This window comes from Pagrus major, chromosome 23, assembly GCF_040436345.1.
Source record: "Pagrus major chromosome 23, Pma_NU_1.0".
Taxonomy (NCBI): Eukaryota; Metazoa; Chordata; class Actinopteri; order Spariformes; family Sparidae; genus Pagrus; species Pagrus major.
This window is the reverse complement of record NC_133237.1, coordinates 16,332,359-16,353,184: the sequence shown is the minus strand read 5'-3', so window position 1 is coordinate 16,353,184 and position 20,826 is coordinate 16,332,359. Positions and strand designations below refer to the sequence as shown.

The 20,826-nt window shown below is 39.5% G+C and overlaps 1 protein-coding gene across 1 annotated transcript; it reads right to left on the bottom strand.

The window, feature by feature from the left end:
• Positions 1–10,766: 10,766 nt before the first annotated feature.
• LOC141020251 (transmembrane protein 235) lies at positions 10,767–19,260 on the bottom strand. The gene is made up of 4 exons (XM_073495347.1): positions 19,089–19,260; positions 18,076–18,153; positions 17,154–17,291; positions 10,767–11,011 (listed from the first exon to the last, which is right to left on the bottom strand). The coding sequence occupies exons 1-4, from the start codon at positions 19,258–19,260 to the stop codon at positions 10,767–10,769; spliced, it is 633 nt and encodes a 210-aa protein (XP_073351448.1).
• Positions 19,261–20,826: the final 1,566 nt, after the last annotated feature.

The window sequence follows — 20,826 nt, the reverse complement described above, 5'->3', positions numbered from 1 at the left end:
AACTATTTGTTTGGAGTGACCTCGACAGGTGGCTAATTCCTACATATTGCACCTTTAATTAAACTTTTGGTTTATCGTACTTTTGCTGTCAACAAACACTGAAATGCTTTACAGATCATTTATTAATCAGCTGTAAAGGTTTGTAATCAGTTGTGACTTTAATGATGATCATCCAAATCATCTTTGTAGATGAATTAAACAGTATTTATAAACCATTTACAAAGAATTATAAACATCAGTTGCAAGTTTACAATAAACTATTGCTTAATAAATGGTTTATAAAGCTTTTTTTACAGAAAAAGAACTATTAACTAAAGTTTAATTAACTTTAAATTTAACATTTATAAAGCATTTCCTATGGTTTTCACTGGTTTGATTTACATAATGACATGAAACGTATCTGATGCCCTCCTAACAGCTAGTGGAGATCCAAATCAGCAATGTTGTTTGAGGATTTAAGTATGAAATTTAACAACGGAAACATTTTGCCTTTTAATCAAAAATGCTACAAGATTCCTATGTGTGCCAAAAAATTAAAATAATAATCTTTACAGCTTTACAATCTGGACACAAAAAACAAGCTCTCTTTGCTCTGCGAGCTTTCCCTTATCTTTCACAGCCTCCCTTCCTCTAGATTAATCTCAGCATCGATTGCAATCATTGCTGTTTATTTTTTCAGAGGCATCCCACAATTTTCCCACCGAAGCCTCTGGTCCTTCAGATTAAGAGAAAAACATAATATTTGTTGCAGGTTTGTACAAGCTAAGGCAGAGACTGTCATTAGGATTCAGTTGGTGTCTCGGATCAAATTAGTGGCCTTGTGTATTGTGGTTTATTGGGTTACCATGTCTCTGGGAGGCATGATGCCATTACAGCCGCATGATATTTCCATGCAGCAGGAGGGGGACGTGAAGGCTGTTTCTCACTGACAATTTACTCCATGGCCTTTTTGCATTATTTGTCAGCTTCATTTAACCTTATTAGCCTCACATTGGCTGTGGTTGCAGGCAGTGAAGGAAGCTGCAGAGTGGAGATAAGAATACATTTTGCTTCGACAGGAACAATTTGTCACTGTCCACTGAAAAGAAAGCAGTAAGACGGTGCAAGGGGAAGAGAGCGGATGACAAAGGTAGAGGATGGAAGTAGTCATTTGTCTGACGCATCCCCTGTCCTCTCTCCACTTTCCTTTCTCCTGGATCGTGGTAATGTGCAGCTTTCATCTACAGAAGGGGGGACTATTCTATTAATCGAGGGGAATATGTGATTCATCCTGCTTTTCAACATATTCTTTCTTTCCAATTCTGTTTTGATCTGCCGGTCTGTATTTCTGTTTACAAACTCCCAAAACCCACCAGGGAACCTGCACTTTTCCTCGTCCACAGGAGCACTGTGATGCTTGTAGAGATGTTTTGTTATACCTCTTTTGTCTGCTGTTTTTAATCATTTTTTTTTCCAATCCAAGTCACGTCACAAGTCCTCAATTTGGTCTGCGGCAAATTGCAAGACAGGATGCAAGTCATTCAGGTGTCTGAATGATGACTTTGGTGCACAATTTCAACCTGAACCTTTCGATGCGAGGTCTTCCTCATCAGAAAAACGAACTTACAGGTCAACTGTGAAAGCAGCTTATTGCAATCCATATTTACTTTTCTTGTTACTGATGGGAGGAGAGCTGACATTTTAACTTTTTGGACTAACAATTGGATTTATCTTCACTCCTGTTTATCTACCTGACTGCAACAGTGTTCTGTGGAGGTGACCACCACCATCAGGTGTTTATGCAACATTACTGTAACGTTGACTGAGCAAAATATGTAACAAAGGTCTAGTCGCTTTCATACATTTTAATGCAGAATTCTTATGAATTATATCTTTAAAACCTCGTCAGTGAACATTTCTGCATGAGTCATGTAGCCTGATTGTCGTCAGCAGTGGCGGTTGTTTATAATAATAATAATAATAATACATTTTATTTGTACAGCGCTTTTAAAAACTCTCAAAGACACTTTACAAGAATGGAATACATACAAGAATACATAAAATCAAGTGCATGGTGCAACAAGGATAAGTTTAATGATAAAGACGAAAACTCCCCATGACCCCATGGTTGACAGCTATTTCCTGTATGTATTGTGTTTTGTTTGAATTGAGGCCTTTAGACAGAAATTACTATTCTGCGTGGTTAACATATTATTAATACATCATTATTATGAGGTTTTGTTTCAAATTATACACCATAAAGACAGGTATTCACACACGGGCACACTAGTTATTATATGTACAATCAAAAGTTAGACAAAATGGCATTTCAGCTTAGCTAACACTGGTTTTCAATCAGTTAAACAGTGGCTACAGGCACAATATTATAGTTTAATGTGGAGAATAAGTCAGAAACCTATTATTGAAAGTATAAACGGACTGACAAAACACTATTTCTGCTCAGTTTTTGGCACCAAATGTGGTTGTAAAAGCCTCAACGGTCATTTTTAATATGCTTGAAATAACAAATCTCAGCAGTAAAATAAATGAAATTCAGAACTGTACGACCATTAATCATAAAAAGGAAATGTATTACCAGATAAATGTGTGCTGTCCTATAATAAGCTGCGTGAGACATTATTCAAACTTTTATTAAAATAAAAGAAATAAAGAATATACATTCAACTCTTTATTTTATTTCACTGAGTGATTTTAGCTCAGGCACGACTGCATATATAAGGCCTGACATTATGTAAGTTTCATTGCGTTGAGACTTGAGTGGGCAAAATGAACTGTATCTCTCAGGGCCTCTTATTTAAGACTCAAGTCCAAATCTTTCTATAGGTCTCACGTTGCTCTTCTCACAATCTCCACTCTGTGTTTGCGTGTTTTTGTGCATCTGTGTGTCGTCGCATGATTTACGTATTCACCCTTGGTACGAGCACTTCCTATCATTTCATCACTCAACTGAATAGCCTATACTTCCATCGTGGGAAACAAATGAAAATGAGCTCCGTGACACCTTCAGTTTTCTGAACGATCCCATTACTATTGGTGCTCACTGAGCAATGGACGGGTCTAATTACTTTTTCAAGTGGCTCCCGTGTAAGAGAAAAACATATCTTATTCACGTCCCTCCAGGGATTGAGTCCCTCCTCGGTTTATGAGACCACTCAATCCTGAGACGTCGGCTCCACGCACCTCTCGATAGGTGATGCAGTGAAGTGTCCAGGCAGGGTAGACTTTTAAGTAGGTACCACGACAGGGAGGTGAGATGGTGCCAATCAGAATGTGGTGATGAAAGTGTTCGATAATTAATCACCGAGACTTGTGTAACCCTGAGAGTCAATGGAGAAGATGTTATATCCAACATTACACACTAAAACAAATGGTGCAAGATAGGACTAAGAGTGGTTCTTCAGTTCATGATCATAAGGCAAACTCTTTTGGTATGTACAGCGGCAAAAACAAGCACTTTGCTGGATGTCATAGTTGTTTGTTGTTGGCTCTAAGCTTGTCACCCTGGAAGAGGTAACGGAGGACAGGATGCTGGCAAAACTGCTGGCAATCATGGACAATGCCTCTCACCCCCTCCATAAAACTCTGGACGAGCTTAAGAGCAGCTTCAGCAACAGACTCATTCAACCCCGCTGCCTAAAGGAACGGCACAGGAAATTGTTCCTTCCTGGTGCCATCAGACTTTATAACGCACATTCCATAACACAGAAGTAATCTTAAATTATTATTACTGTATCCTCTAGCACCTTTTGTTCCTCTTACCTTTTCTCTTCTACCTCAGTTTTTAATTTTATAGCTACTTAAGCATTTTATTGTATATAGTATTTTTTTTATTGTTCCTATATTTGTACTTGTATTTTGATTGTATTTGTATTTGAATGTACCCGCTGCTACAAGGAAGTAAAGAAGAATGTGAATCGCTTTTATGCTTTCCTTAGGTCAAATCGAATGAGCTGAAGTATCTGCACTGGACTATGTACAGATGGAGCGGCAATGATTACAGACAGGCGTGTCTCCTTTGGGGGCCCAGGAATGGTTCCTTAAACACAGGGGAGCCTTGGGGGCAAAAAGGTTGTGAACCTGCACATATTGTGTTATCCTCAGGAAATACAATTTATTTTAATTAAGTTTGTCTCATTCTATGCCCAGCTAAAGTTATAAGATGAAGAGCCAGGAGAGAACCCAACCTAATCCTCAGAATAAATGTAGGCAATATATAAGTTTCTGCAAGCGACATATGTTTCTTCAGGGTTCAATTTTCTATTTTATCTTGAGACATCTCTGTGCTGATGGTCTGGTTGGGCTTAGGCACAAAAACCACTTGGTTAGGGTTGAGGAAGAGATCATGTTTTTGCTCAAATTACCTGTTTTGGTCACCACAAACATGGCTTGAAATTGTCCCGAGGCCTCCTTAAAAATATCCAGTGGTGTCACGCTAACAAATATTGAAAGGCAACAGTCATTGGCCTGGCAGCCTTATTGCCTGTAACATCCCCTCCACCTCCAAATATATAAAGGTCATGTTGTAAATATGAACAGATACATTTTTGATCATGAAGCATGAAGTTGCTGCAGCTCTGTGGTTTATCAGTCAAGTGTAAGAACCACACTGCAGTCTGGAGTCTCTGTTAACAGCTAAAAACAGGCAGATCCGTGTTACGTTTGTCTCCTCTATGTAACGTCTGCATCCTCACTGAGCTGCATGAACTATGACCTATGAGGCTGTTTATCCCTGGCATTGGAATGATCTGAAGGGGACAGCTCTTCCGTTCACACCTGCGTCTCTAGTTTCTCAGAACTCCACAGCTCACAAAATTGAGCGATTTTATAAGGGAGTTTGGGGAATTTCTCTCCCTCTTCATCTCCTTGTTGTTGCTGGCTGTAGTTGATGTGGCTGCTTTGCCCTACAGTATATTTGTGTTTAAGTTTGCTGTCTGCTGTATTGAACATTTTTCTCAAATTATTAATAATTATTACATATAAGTTACAATTAGTACAAAAAACATGAATGTCCCGCACCATTTACAATGACGTCATTATATAGACTGACCCCTTGGCCCCCTCAACTGTGACTGATGCATCCCTCTTTACGAATGTGAATGTTGCACTTTAGCGACTGAAGGACCGTTTGTTTGCCTGTGCGTATACTGGGTGTGCTTTAAGGTCTAACAGTACAGTAGCTCCCCTATAGTTCCCTCTGAAGGGCTCACTTATTTCATTGTGCTGCAAAGAGCCTTTCACGTAAAAATATCAGACTCTATCTCAGAGAACAGTCCTGGTTTAGGAGTACACATACAAAACAATCTTTTCCTTACGATCTCAAAAGGACCACTGCATGTCATTGCCTGCAGCAGCTCAATATTTATGAAAGTATTTTATATTTAATGAAATAAATGAAAACGTAGTCACAGCGGTGTGATGAGCTGCTTTCATAGCTACAATAGCAGTTTTTTAATAATGTGTAATCGTCGGTGTGATCAATTCACACCTTCCACACAATGCGTTAATTTGAATTCAACACCCTCAACAATAGCTGGTAACACATGAAGTCAAAGTTGAAGAGCCTGGACTCATTAAATCCTTCTTTACTAAAAAAACAGGCTCTTTTTTCATTGTGCTGTTCTTGCATGTGCTTTCATTTAGGGCCAGTCCATCAAAACTATCTCCACGAGGGCAGTAAACCTCCTCAGCAATGTGAAATTCTATAAGAAAGGTTGTTGCCCTTGAGGCGGTGATATATTCACTTTCCTGCAACATTTCAGTGAGTGTTTTATTCATTATGATGAGAGACCTGCTGAGGGAAATAAAGGACCTGATGGCAATGAATGGCACTGTACAACATTGTTCATTACAGTAAATCAATAGCGGAAGCTGTTTAGTTTATGTTGCATGGAAATAACACTTGTTCTGACCGAAGGCAATGCTGTTTTTTTTCTGTAAAATATTTGTTGCACTGTATACTTTGAACGTTGCATGACCACACTATAGACGCACGAACGCACTAAGGGTCCAGTCCACTCTCGTACTGCGCGTAATGAGATGTAGTATATTATGTCAACATCCCCGATGGCGACAAATGTCTAAAGGAGAAATAGCCGCAGTATATTGCACACTGAGTTTTGTCGAGCCGAGCACAAGCACAAGCAACGCCAACTAACAATTATTCAAAATGTGTCACACAGAGAAGCTAAAAGCTTAATCAAGCTTGTATCATGGAGGGTTGAAAAGGCTCTTTTGTTGTGGGGAATAAAGCAACTGAAAAGGCTTCTCACCAAGCCCAGTCGCCAGGATAAAATGTTGGCATTTTATCTGTCTGCAAACAACGGATACATTCACATTTGTACATTTCATATGTATCGTATCAGTTTCTACAATACATGTCAAATCACGTTCAGATTACATGTTTATGAGCTTATTTTCGAGACCACTGTTCAAGACAGAGTTTAAACATTTGCAATTGGATATTTGTAACAAGACATCAGGACATTTTTCAGTTTTTTGTTGTTTTTTTCTTTGTGGCTAAACTAATTGGACTACGAGCACAATGTTAAATTGTCCTGCAAATAGGACCAAAACTGCAGAACTCAATAAGGGAACAAAAAGCAAGCTAGCGAGATAACCAAAGTCCAAAGTCCAAGTAACAAAAGGGCAGGCAACAAAAAAAGCTGGCAACAAAGGGCAACAAGAAGAATCCAGGACATTAAACAGTGAGACAAAAACAGAGGACAAGGTCAATAATATCAATAACACACAATCAAAGCACTTGTGCCCCTAAAGCCCTCTTCTGCAGTGGCACTCTTTACTTCTCCCACTGAATACAATAAAACACATTCAGAATCACAACTAGTCTTCTCTTTCTCTTCGCTGAATTACAGCTCACTCTTTATGTTAGCTAGTGGTTAGCAGCTGCTTGCTAGCGAGCCACAGTAACATGCAGTTCTCCTCAGCCGGCACGGTGACCGAGTGTCTCTCAGGAGTCGCTCTTGGGAAAATTTCATGTAGCTGTCTCCTCCAAAGTTGATGGATTTTTTGCCCCTGACTGTCAGCCTGCTTCTTGATGTGGTAGAGTCCCAGTCTCTCTGGACTGGGCAACAATTTGTCCTTGTTCAATCTTCTTTTAATTCACACCAAGACGGACTAAGTACTCCTAACTCCACTCTGTCACGGTTCACCACATCCTCATTGCACATGTTCCTCCACCTTTGTTTCACTCATATGTGTCCCTCCCAAAACGCTGGCAGCTCGGTACTAATATCTACTCTGCAACTCAAATGTTACTCATGTGAATATACAAATAGATTATGAAATAATTATTTTTTTCAACAGTGATTCAATTCTGCAGTCCAAAACAAAGCTGTACAATCATTCCCATAAAATACCACAAGATAGCAACACAACACAATCAGTATGGTAAACTAATATACCAGAGATATCTCAAAGAAAATGTAACTATGGTAACAAAGATTACAATATCCAACATGGAGTCATAATCTATCCATGGTTGACGGAAAAGTACACCAACATTTATTCTGGTAACTGGGTCGTCTCACTACATGAACAGGATTTAATTTATGAATGTATGATTGATCACTTGTTTGGGAGTCTTAAAAAAAAACAGCTGCCCAAGGAAAAAGTTTGAGGGAGAATTTCCGATAAAAAAAATAAGTTTGGTCTCTTCAATAACTTCTTCACACTGGGAGCCTAGAGGTTGTCCAAAAGGGAAAATTACTGCACTCCGTCAAGGACAAGGACACAAACCAAAAGAGTAATGACTGAGCACCAACTTTGCTGTTCTTCTGCCAGTGTGGATTGAGTTATTATGTTCCATAAAAGTTTAATGGGATTTCTGCTGGCCTAATATATAAAAGGGAGGCTGCAAGATGGAGACGCTGTGCTTTGGTCCTTCGTTTATAGCTCTCTGCTCTCTGTACCATCTGAGACAGGATTACTGGGCAGGAGGCTGCAAACAAACAGCTGAGTAGACACAATGTTTCATGGTTTGTATTTTGATTCACTGGCTGAGGGACATTAAATCACGTAGCAAATCACATTTAGGCAAACATAAGCACACCTTTTAATGCTATAGCCTCTGCCACAGCTACAAACACCATTTTTTTCCATTGTAACGCTGAGCAGTGTAATTTAGAAGTGTGTTTAATGTAGGTCTGCATCTTCGGGTCGAAAAGTCCACTTATGGCACTATTAGTCCAAAGTGGATCTCTGCAACTCCTCAACCTTTCCACGCATCAAAAGGGTTCTTCTCTCCCTGAGCTTTTGTCAAATGAAAAAAAAAATATATATATATATATATATATATATATATATATATATATATATATGTGTGTGTGTGTGTGTGTGTGTGTGTGTGTGTGTATATATATATATATATATATACACACACACACACACACACACACACACATTTAGAGTCTGTGGGGACATTGGATCATCTTCAAAACAGGCATTTTAAGCCAGTCTATGATGCTTTCCTAAACCTAACCAGAGCATATGCACAGCATTTCGACAAAAGGAGAACATTTAAATTAAACCTACAGAAACTTAAAGTTACAACAAAGAGACATGTGAAGTTTAACTTATCTGTGGTTTTGCAGAAACGTTCTTTGCCAACATTTAGTCTGGCAACTGGGTTGAAAATTCCTGAAAAGCTGTCAGGAAACGCTCATAATTCAGATTATTGGACTGTGACAAAGCTGTCAGTGAACATACAAAAAGGAAGTCGGCCTATCGCTCTAAATGTCTTCTCCGAACATGATTGAAATTTGCTCAGTGGTCCTGACTTTTATATTTTGCTGCAGAACATTTCTGTGCTGCTCACAGCGTGTTCTCACACTGGAAAAGCCAGTGTGTCAGGGGTGTTAATTGTATTTGAGTGTGACTTCTGTTTAATTGGAACCCTGTGGAGTTTTCTCTGTGAGCTTTTTAGTTTGTGTACATTCCATATTTCTCTTAAATACACTTTTTTTGTCTTTTTGTTTACAAGAAAAAAAAACTGTTGTTAAGCCTTTTTGGATGCTTTCTATGCTGCATTCATGGCTTTGTCTTATTGTCTTCTTTACCTCTCAAATCAGCTTTTAGAGCAAACTCATAAAACTTAAGAAGGCATGGATATTATGAAGTTACTTTAGTGTGAATCTTCACTCATCTCTGTTTGTATTAATGTTACATTTAAAGTCAACAGTGTTACAACATATTGATCAGAGATGTCTGGGGATGTCCTCTACAAATCTTTACACAGTTGCTTATCTGTCTGCCCTCAGTCCCGATGTGCCTCATTTACATTCAGAGGCAGGAAGTCTCACTTTGATCTAAGATGCAGTGGCTGGGTGTTTCACTGACTGCAAGACTTGTTGTCTCAGTTTTGTATTACACTTTAAACAAATACACAGTGCAAGGATGAGAACATAACGATCTGATCTCCAATTCTTCAGGACATTTATTCAATTTGATTACAGTGTGTCTCACAGAAATCTGAAAGCATTTGATGAATGTGGCCTTTTTCTGTTGCCTACTTACACTATTCACCTACAGCTGGATTAATGTTTTATTGCCTTCACAGTAAATTAAAAAAAGAGCCTAAGCCGTTCTGTTTATGAAAGCGTAAGCAAGGTTTGTAATGAAAACAACACAACTCATTTTACAGAATTCAAAGGACTAAATGTTGCATTTTCACAGTGCTGTTTTTACTTACAGTATGCAGAGAGGACAAGTCTCATGTCTAGAACCAGACAGCAAAGACAGAATATTACAATATCGAGCCATTATCTGCTGCAAAGCAAGCAGCAACACATGCACATTTTCTTTACTGCTGAAACCAGCTTGCAGGTTCCCCCAGAGTGCGCTTATCCTCAGCCCTGTTTGAATGATTAATGTGTCTGCAAGGAGGATGGGTACAGAAGTAAAGTTTGTAAGCAGAAGGCACAAAGTAGCCATAATTTTCTTAACTTCTACATCTAACATCGACCAAAATGTTGACTGCTTTTCAAAAGCTGTGAAATGCTAATTCCTCTCGCGCATGGACCAACAAGGCAGCAGATATGACCGAGTGCTGAGGGGCTGGTGGCTTCATTGCCTGGTGGTTCTGTGCTGCAGAATCAGCAATATCTTCGCTTGAACTTAATATCCCGAACCACTGATTTGAACCACATTTAAATGCACTGTAAGATAAGGGTGCAGAGGAGATGCAGGAGTCCTCAAGTCGAATAGCCTCCTATAGCGAGTGTAAAAATAAATAAAAAATGATAACAATCGACTAAACTCTTTGTTTCTCTGCTGAGCTTATATTGCAAGGCTTTGAGTTTGCATTTGGGTCGTAGATTAAGCTGTTTTCTGTCAATTACAAAAATGTTTCAAGACAAATCTCACGTCAAAAGTAATTAAAATGTGACCCACAAACTCATACATAATACAATAGTGATAAGCTTTACATATATATTGACTGGAATATGGCAATACAAGGCTGAAACGACTGAATAACATAAAAAAAAGAAAAAAGAAAATGCTGCTAATTTATGCAGTAATTACACTCTGAATTGATATTGCCTCTTTCTTTTTGTGCGGATGCATTTCCAACACCATTGTGGAGAACAAAGAAACACATGTGCAACAGCGTCTATTAAATAACATATGTCTATGGCTGCAGTTATGAAAGGAAAGCTTGCATCTACATTTTGTTGCTTCGGCCCTTGACACATTTGATGGCGCCAAAGCTGTTTTCACTGAAAAATAAATAAATAAATAAAAACATGAACCTATAACATGGCGATGGCTACACCAGACTCATAGTGTCCCTTCATCTGAGTTATTCTGGCAGCCAGCATGAGCAGCAGGCCAGTGGTCACCTCCAGGCTGTAGGAGACCCAAGCTGCAGCCAAGGACCAGCCGTAGGACACGTCCACATCGGCGAGGTTCTCCGGGGGCACGAACCGCTCAAAGTCCTCCATGGCCTGGTTGGAGTATTTGATGTAGATGCATAGCCCAGTTAAGGTGAAGAGACCTGAAACAGATACAAGGCACCATTGGAAAGATGATCCCAAATTCACTTGCACCTGGAACAAAAGGCTCACCATAATTTATTAATGGATTTGTACCTTAATGACTTCGTTGTAAAAACTGGGTAGTTTAATTAGAAAATAATCCTATTCCAACATAACTGTCTTCATCTAAATCTGTGGATGTTATTAGATGATACAGACTCCTTAGCCCAATAATTGGAAACAATTAGTATTATCCGAAAGCATTAAAGATTTAAAGCAATTTTTATCAGTCAAGTCCAAATTATTTCAGCAAGCTGCCTCTGAATTTAATCACATTATTTAAGTTTCTACTGCGAGTTGTAGAAATTTTCATTTCCTCTTCTTTTCTTCCTAAAAGACATATGAAGCATCTTGGATAACAGCACAGAGGATGGTTGGAAGGAATAACACACTGAATGTCAAGCCCCAAACCCCTTAAATATCGAGCAGTCACCGCTACAGGCACAATCCAGACTGACCTTTACTGTGGCAACATGGAAGGCAGAACCACTAAACGCTGGACGTTTGCATGCTCTTATTAACCTCCATTAACTTCTGATCATTAAAAACATTAAAGACATGACGCACCAGATGGTTTGTAACGCAGAACCATATCTGGAAAGAAGCCGGCAGAAACGGTTTATAAAAGGACAGGCACTTTCAAAGAACACTCGGCAGATAATTTGACCATCTGTCTATCCATGTCTATAACAGACGGAGAGCTTTACCAGCGGTGGAGCCAACCTCTTACCGAAGCCAGACAGGACAGGAACGAAAACATCTGTCAATCAAGAAAAGCCTTCTAGTGTTTCAGTGGACAGAAACCTCTCATTTTTAACGAGGCTTTTATTGTGAAACATTTGCAGGAATGTATTGTGAAAAATGACATTTTTTCTCCAGTTTCACCCAACTGAAGTCTTAATTTATTTATTATTTTGATTTTAAACTTTAGAATAAGAAAAATGAAGTTAAATTGTTGTAGTGAGAAATAAAAACATGATGTGACACAGTTGACATGATGGACTGTAGTGCTGCTCTCATTATTTTCCCCTTGGGAGCGGCTGAGTCACATCAGATATGGAGTCACAGCTAGTGGTGGAACTTGGTATCACCGGTCAAGTCTAGTGTCAAACCGGTTTGTTAAAATGTTTTAAAAAAAGGGTCCAACCCTCATTTTTTGGTCTTCTTTCAATGAAACATACTCTGCAGTTACCTCTTGAGGAGCTGCTATTGACAAACAGTCGCTTCTCTCGCCGTTTCTAGCACCTCTAGCTGCCGGCAGTTCTTAAAAGGATGCTGATTGGTTCAATGCCGTGTGTTTTGGTGACAAGCACGCACCTTAAAGCCTTCGAAAGATGGATTTGTGTGACCACATAATTACGTCATCTTGCAGATCCAGCTGCCTTGCGAGGTGTATGTCTGTCAGGGTCAGTAGCTATGTTTACATGGACAATATTTCCTCATTCGTTTACATCGGATGGGATTAATAGGGTCAAAAGTGGTGTTACGTCAAAAGAAAGAAAGAAAGAAAGAAAGAAAGAAAAGCACTGTGGGTTCTGCAGTCCTCCTTTTTGTGGAAGGCAGGCAAACCATTTTCACATGGACTGAAACGTGTTTAAATTATAGATGAGTTGAAGTCTGCTGGAGAATAGCAGAGAAAATACCTCCACTGATTAGTACACCTGATTACAGTTTTTTTCCTTGTCACCTTTTATCTGTTGCACATGATTAGACCTCTGCATGGAAAGATTTTAACCTTTAGTTCTGTGGTGGATTTGCTGAACATCTAATGTGCTCACTTAGAAAAGCAAAACCATTTTACTGGGGTGAAGATTGTTTTGTAAAACAACCTTGAGTTGCAGAGTCAAAGCTGTTAAAGATGAAAATGTCAATTTTGCCCAATCTCATTTTCTAAGAGACTCAAACAGGTTCATCTCTCTAGTACGTGATGTGAGAGCTCACAGAAGTAGGATTTCATGGACCTATTGACGCAAAGATCAACATCAAACTTGTGTTTCAGTATACCATCTCTCAAACTCAAAAGGGCAAAGAAGTAAAATAAATAAATAAATAAATAAATAAATAAAATAAAAAAGCAGAAGAAAACACTTCAATCCATTTCCCATTTTCATTTGTCAGAGGAGGTTTTGGACGGGCGGACGGGTCTTTTTATAGTGAGAAGTGGACATGCAAAGCATGAATTTAGCTGTCTTTTTTGTGTGACACGGGAAGCTGGGCCTGTCAGCACAGATGATGAAGTATAATAATACCTTCTATTTCTGTGACAGATCCATGCGTTCACTCTCAGCCTCACCAAAATCAAGATTCAAGATCATTCCCTTTAGGTTCCCACCTCAGCTCAAATTCATTCTTTGGTGGATGTTATATTTTCTTGTGTAATTGTGACAAGGCCATGGCTGAACCTGTCATGGTGAGGGAAGAAAAACATCCCTCTGTTACTGTGCTGCTGATGGATGTGTGCTCTTATGCTGCTATTAAAGGAAAAAAGCGGATCTAGGTCTCCTCTCTGTACAGACCAGTCATAGAGGATTTCTGCTCAAAGTGCTGTCTCCAGGGTCATTATATAGGCTGATACTCTGTTTTATCTGGCAGACTCTTATTTGGCTGGGTGAAAAAATAAAAAGAGCACCAGCTGATTATGGTGAAATAGTTCCAAACCTTGGTAAAGACTAAAATGGGTTTATTATGTGAATTTTAAGATTTAAATTCTAACTATTAAATATTACTCTTTAAATTCTCAAATGAGTCTCTGATTTCTATTTTTGACTCGTGTCGCATAGCCTCCACAGCACGCCATCGCATTAAAATGGCTAGATCCCCATTAAAGAAAAGGTTACAAGTGCGAGCTTGTTCAGGCTTGAGCAAACATATTGGTGTAACATATATGAGGGTGGCTATTTTCAGCGTGCAGGTTGCAGGATCTGTTGCTGTTTCCAGTAGAGATTTTGAGAACAGGCAGGAGGTCAGACATGAGAAAAGCATAGAGCATCCTGCATCAAAACAAAACAGCCTTTTCAGCCTTGGGATTTTCATCAATATGATGTCACAGCCTGGTGCCCAAGGCCAGAAGGCAATCAGTCAGGAGCAGCTCAGAAGTAATTTGATTACTGAACTAAAGACTACAGCACAACAAAGTCAGAAATAACAACAATAAACACAATTAAAATAGACAAAAATCATCTCATTCATCAGAGAAGCGAAAAAATCAAGCAAAAATGATGTTAGTCAACAAAATCAGAAAGGCCCAATGCTCCGCCTCTGATGTCTCAGTCTTAGACTCAGGAGTCAACAGCGATTGCTTCAAGGAAGTAGTTATTTTAAGCCAAACGATGATCTTTTTCTTATAACCAAGTAGTTTTGGTGCCTTTATTTATGAAAGTGTAACTTAACATTGCATATTCAGTATTGCAAACTTGACCACAGAATGCGAACATGTAGGGTAGGCAAGGCGCGAAGGTGACACAGGAGACTTTGGTTGGGTGCTTTGGGCTAAATGCTAATGCAAACATGGCATCATGCTCAGCATGAGTTATTAAAATTTGTCCTGAACATCAATTTGTTCGAATTTCATGGCAATACATCCAAAAGCTTTTAAGACGCTTCACTCAAAACCAGTGTCAGCCTCATGGTCGAATGGTGTAAACGTTCTATTTATAGTCTTTTGGATCACACTCAATTTCTACAAAAAAAATCTTTCAATCAGAGACATGGTCCTCTGCAATTTTGTGCCACTTCATCAGGATCAGCAATTACTCTGGATGCTGTGATCAATACTGCTAATTGTGTCCAGATCTGTAGAGAGAACATTTGGTGGTTTGTTGTCTAAAATCATGCTGAGCCTTATCAGGAACCAGCTTGTGATTATGATTTGATTTGTTTTATGCAAATCTGATTGGCAAGTGCAAAGAAAAACATGGAATCAGTAGATCGTTGCCTCAAGTTATTTAAATTCACACAATTCTGCAGAACAGCAGTGTTTCGGAAAAAAAAAAGGTTTCAAAAACTGTTAATTTAGCATACAGGAGTCCCTGTCAGAGCAGCACGACTATCACACGCAGTTCTGCAATAATTGTATGTGAACGTCTTGAGTTAATCAGTGTCTTCTCTGACAAACAGTCGTGCACAGTGCAATAACACCAGTCTGAAGGTGTTTCTCCTCCTTAATACCTTATAATCCCCATCGTCAGCCACTCTAATAACAGAGTGAGCGAAAAGATCATTAGCTGACTCAATTTAGTCGAATGGGTTTCTGAAAGTCCACACAGACGAATGTAGAGTGTAGCCCTGGATTCTACCTACAGCAGCCAAAGGCAAGGTACGACATTTACACAACGCTAATGACTGTTTGCTCATCAGCCCTCCGTCTGCTCCAGTATACTCCTCAGTCCAGGGACACTAAAATGAGATTTTAGCAGTTGCCTTACAATGAAAAATGCATATTTTTTCTCTTACCTGTCGTTTTATTTTTCCATCTTAAATCATATGTGTCATATACACTTAAAAAGTATGATTTGTATAAAATTTATTTGAAGCAACATAATGCAGAAATTGGCATTTTGTGCGATTTGGGGCCGCCCACAGTGTCTGAATGCAACACCACCGTCATAAAAACAAATCCCAGGTCTGTAACAATTTGTCAGACATAATGTAGGTGCTAACTACACTCATTACCTCATAACAATGTTATGTGTTGGGAACTTGTATCTTTAAGTTAACATTGTTTCACAGGTTGAGAAACTAACAAAACAAATCACAAAGAGGGTCAAAGCAAATTGGTCCCTTGGTGTCTAAAAGGTGGCGGTGGGAATAAAATACACAGCCACCCACTGATTGTATCAAAATGATAGACAGACAACAGGATTGGACCCAAAAACCAAAGGTGAAGTGGGAGTCACTGGACAGGGGGGGGAACAAAATGTATTAAAACTGGCCAAAAGAAGAATCTCAAACACACTCAGAGTTTCACTCAAACATAAAACACAGAAAGACAACTGATGGTATTGACTTCCCGGAAACACACAACCAACTGAGCAGGGGAACTGTAACCCCCTTATATAGCCTCCTGACTGATTGCAGCCAGCTGACTGATTGCAGTCAAACAACATGTATGTAACAATCCTACCCTCTCACTGAAGTGCAGAAACAAGTGTTAGGAGTGGCTGAGACAGAGACAACATTTACCCTATTACAAGACACTGTACCATCAACATGATTTTTAAGCTGTTTTAAGGTAAAAAAAAAAAAAAAAAGGTTACATAATGTTGCACCAAGAAATGTAATCCAACAAAGAAGAATGGCTAAAGTCTAAACAGAACACAACGGGAAAACTGTTATTGTTCATTAGATAATAGATGTGCAGGTGCATATACTGTAAAATCAGAATGTAATACAATAGTTGGACTGATTAGATAGCTAGCTAGAATCGCTTGGGGTTTGCATGCAGCTGTGGATGTGATACAAATGGATCACAGTTACTTGTTGAGTCAACATAACATTTTACACTGGGTATTTTCGTAATGTCGACCCTTTAGTAGCCAGCTATGCCCCTTTGGTGTACCATTATGGACATTTTTTCATCACCATAAATATCAACTCTGACCTCGTATATAGATTGCGAATTCTGTCTAGTGCCTGTCTCTTTAAGGCCCACTTCATGATTTCTGAAAAGACACATTGCTGTTGAGTTTTTCATATGTATTTTTTTGAGCACCTCGAGTTGATGCCCATCTTGTTCCATTATATTCGGGAGAAGACAGACATCTCTAAAAGTCAGAAACTGAAACTAAAAACTAAAATCTAGATGGATAAATAGTACTAGGGGTTGGAGGAAAATTATGCCTTTTCAATTTTGGGACGAAGTGTTCCTTCAAGTAAGTGAGAGAGAAGAGATTAAATGAGAATCGTCAAGGTTTTCTACTGCGATGAAGTTGACGCACACACACACACACACACACACACACACACACACACACAAAGGTACCTGTTCTGCCCACACACTTCCTCTGGCACCGGCATGACAGACCAGCTTACATGAAAAGCACATGTAATTGCTACAGGCTCCGCAGAACAAAACCTATCAAATCAAAATCTGTCTGGACTTACTGCAGAAGAGAACGTAAGATGCTGATCCAGCCAGCAAGTTTGGACTGCTGGCCAACGAACTGACGAGTCCAAAGATCCAGCCGAACACCAGGAGGACCAGGCTGAGAGGCAACATGATGACCACCACCCTGTGCAAGCCTTCAAACACACACATGCATGTGCAAACACACACTGGTTAGCGGGGTTAAAGATCTTAAAGGGGAACTATGTAGTTCAGCAAACTCAGAATTTTAATATTTACAATATTAATGAAGTAATAATACAAACTCAGAAACATTTATTTTTTCAAAGCTGTTCTCAGAGGAAAATAAGGTCCCCAGAACACTGTTTGAAGCTAGAAAGTTGGCAGGGTCTGCCACATATAAACAAAGTAAAACAATTAAGGTCAGTTTGTTTATTCAGTCACGAAAACAAAGAGTTTGTTTATTTTGTTTGTTTAGGCATAAAAATGTCAGTCAACGAAGATCTTTCGATTAAAATTCCGTCCCCAAAACTACGTGCTGCACCTTTAAAGGACTAAGCTTGATACAGTGTCTTCACTTCATGTCAGCTGGATCTAAAATTGCTGCCGGGTGCGACCACTTCCAAAATCAGTTTAGATTCTCAGACTGATTTCTGCCATCCAGGGAGCCCTTCACTCCCACTGTAAGTAGGGCATGAAAATCAACTTGCAGTGTGTTAAGACTTGCTTCAGATGGCTTCTGACATGTGTATTCCATTTCCTTGACAAAGCTGTGACCAGCGACTGTTTCAGAACATATGCTATCCTTTGCATAATGTTCCCATTTCGCTTATTGGATTAGATTTTCTGACAGCAAACTGTTCCTTGTAAATGTCATTGCATCAGCAGGCAGACTCTCTACTTTAAATCCACTTCATTACCGCCACATATGTCAGCTGATAAACAAAAACCACCACTCACCGAGAAGGTGCCTGTCCGTCTGCGACAGGCTGGTCAAATTTGCTGTGAAAGAAGGGATGACTGAGCTGCTGTTCGCGCCTGAAAATGTCAAGGAAAAAGGTCAAGATATGACAGGACTGGACAGAAGAGAGCTCCAAGACATGGCAAAATTGTTACTGGAGACCAAACAATGAAGAATAAAAATGATGTTAGTAGAAATAGAACACATTGTATGATTAGATGAGTCAAATCAATTGTATAATATAATAATAATATAAGACATATTTCTTCAGACCTGCATGTGTGACAGTTTTGCACCAAGAATTCATGTCAGTGGATGTTTTTCAGCTTTTGGGTAAACTGTGGTGGAAACCTCTAGGTGTGCAGCCAATGAGCAAATTATGTTGCAGCTGTGCCGAAAAACATCCTTTATCTCATTCTCTGCAGCCTCCTGCGTGTTCACCTGCAGCTGCTGCCTGCAGGGGGCTGATACAGATGTGAGGGAGTAGTTGCCATATGGCTGGAAAGGGAAAAATGCAATACATCTAGTCTGATGAATGATGATAAATGAGGAGAAACAATTCAGCCCTTAGTCGCACTGGCATGTCATCTCTTCTGTGCAAAACTGAGATCCACTGCGAGCAGCTTGTGCACCTGAGTTCTCCTCTCTGAGTGGAGTGGTGAGGAATAAATCAAGGCGAGCTTCTGTGAGGAGGGTAACGCTGCAACATCACAGACCCCTGATCCCTGAACATTATTAGATCCCATGTAACCATCTGCATCGATTTCCCTACTTTGTCAACAACATAAACGATCAATGCTGTGTTTGCACAAGTCAGAACAAGACTGCCTCGGCATGACAGCGATTACATTTCAGAATTCAGACCTTCAATGCTTTTTACGCACATTAGTTTCACTGTCAAAGCTTCTCGAAACCTCATTACAGCTCTCACACAATGAATATGAAAACCCTGTGACGGAAATCTCACACAAACTACAGATCATAATAAAGGGTTTAAGTTGAGTTGACATACCCTCAATAATCCTCCACAGTCCAGAATGTGAACTCAGGTCGTCCGGACCTTTGTGGTCGGCTGTATTGTCATCGATGATGTACCAATAATCGGTCCCAATCGCCACAGCCAGGAGGCTAAAACTGAGCAAACCTGTAAACCCAGCAGTGAGCACCACCAAGCCGTACCTCATGATGTACAGCCCACGCACAGCTTCCCTAATATGCAGCAAACTTTTCAGATTTTCTACACTGTCATTTGCATCGACGCTCCAGGATGCGCGGTGCGTAAAAGCTCTCCAGCTGGGTCCGTGGGTTCTCCATGACTACTAAAATAGTTCAGGATGGAAACTGAGAAAAAAAACAAACACATCCCGTTAATTGCTCTGAGTTTACTTTGATAGGGAAAAGATAAAAATAAGAGAGGAGAGATGCGTCTTTCTGGACGATAGATTATAACACACTGAGTGTAAACTGTGGCTGCCAGCGGCAGCAGCGCTCCTGGACTGATCCACAGAGTCAAGGTTAGAGGAATAAAGAGCCGAACTTCCGCTGAAGGATTCCAAAATAAAACCCAGGGCGGAACATGGGCTGTGAAGGTGCTTTTCTTTCTTTCTTTCTTTCTTTCTTTCTTTCTTTCTTTCTTTCTTTCTTTCTTTCCTTCCTTCCTTCCTTCCTTCAGTCCAGTTGCCTACGATAAAGCACCTACACCGAGAATAAAGCTACATAAGGGCATCAAACAAGGAGAATACAAATAAATATATGTACAGAACATGCCATAACAAAAGAGAAATTAAGTATGACAAATGACAAATGCGTACATATACATACTCAACAGTGCTATCATCTGGATTATTATAGAATTAAACAATCTTTAAGAAAAATTGCGACAAAAAAAAGTGTGAGATTGTTTCCATACTTTGTTGAAAAAAGCTACAGATGAAGGTGCTTCAACTTTGTTTTTTGATGCACAAAAACTACATCCGGTCACAGTTATCTTTAGTTAACTTGAGTCTTACTGTAACTCAATTTTCAAGGGTAACAGCAATCCGATATAGAGATGACTGTGACCACCCCACCCCAGGTGAAGTATGCAGACTTAACAGGCTAAATACACATCAACATTTATGGCTAAGCACATTGGTGTTACTAAACACAATAGCAAAACATTAAAGTAAGTATGACACTTACGTTTAAGTAGTTATTCAAATAGCTTACCTGTAATTTATGAGCAGGCACTTACGGTCACCTGTCATACCGGAAGGGTCCTGCAGGTGGGGCAGCTTCATCGCAGACTGACGTTTAGCGTCTGTGCGTCCAAAAAGAAAAGTAAACACAGCATATTATTGTCGTTGGGAGCTTACTGCTCTGTAAACCGATGGGTTAACTTAACTAGCTAACGTTAAAAAACAGTAAGAGCAGGTCACTTATTGTTATATGTGGAGCAATAACGTGACGTTTTGGAGTTACGCAGTGATGGGCGCCTAAGCTAAGCTAAGCTAAGCTAAGCAAGCTAACGTTAGCGTCAGCGTGAGGTAAGTTAGGTGCTCTGCAGGTGAAGCCCAGTGGATGTGATGAGCATATGTTTTTTGTCTTTTTGAGGGTTAATGTCAAAAACATTTCGACAAATTGATATAAATTACGAACAGCTATGAAGCAAAAATATATCAACATAGCCCAAGCATTCACCCCTTTCAAGCCAATATGTAGTAAAAGGAAATTTGGCAATTATTACCAAATTAAGTTTCCCCAGTGTCTCC

What these genes read in the sequence shown, in the direction of transcription:
- LOC141020251 (XM_073495347.1), bottom strand. Translation starts at nt 19,260, where the DNA reads ATGAGGTACGGCTTGGTGGTGCTCACTGCTGGGTTTACAGGTTTGCTC. An exon ending in ACTGTGGAGGATTATTGAGG is followed by an intron (nt 18,154 to 19,088) that starts GTATGTCAACTC and finishes TGACATTTTCAG; the next exon opens with GCGCGAACAGCAGCTCAGTC. An exon ending in ATCTTACGTTCTCTTCTGCA is followed by an intron (nt 11,012 to 17,153) that starts GTAAGTCCAGAC and finishes TATCTGTTTCAG; the next exon opens with GTCTCTTCACCTTAACTGGG.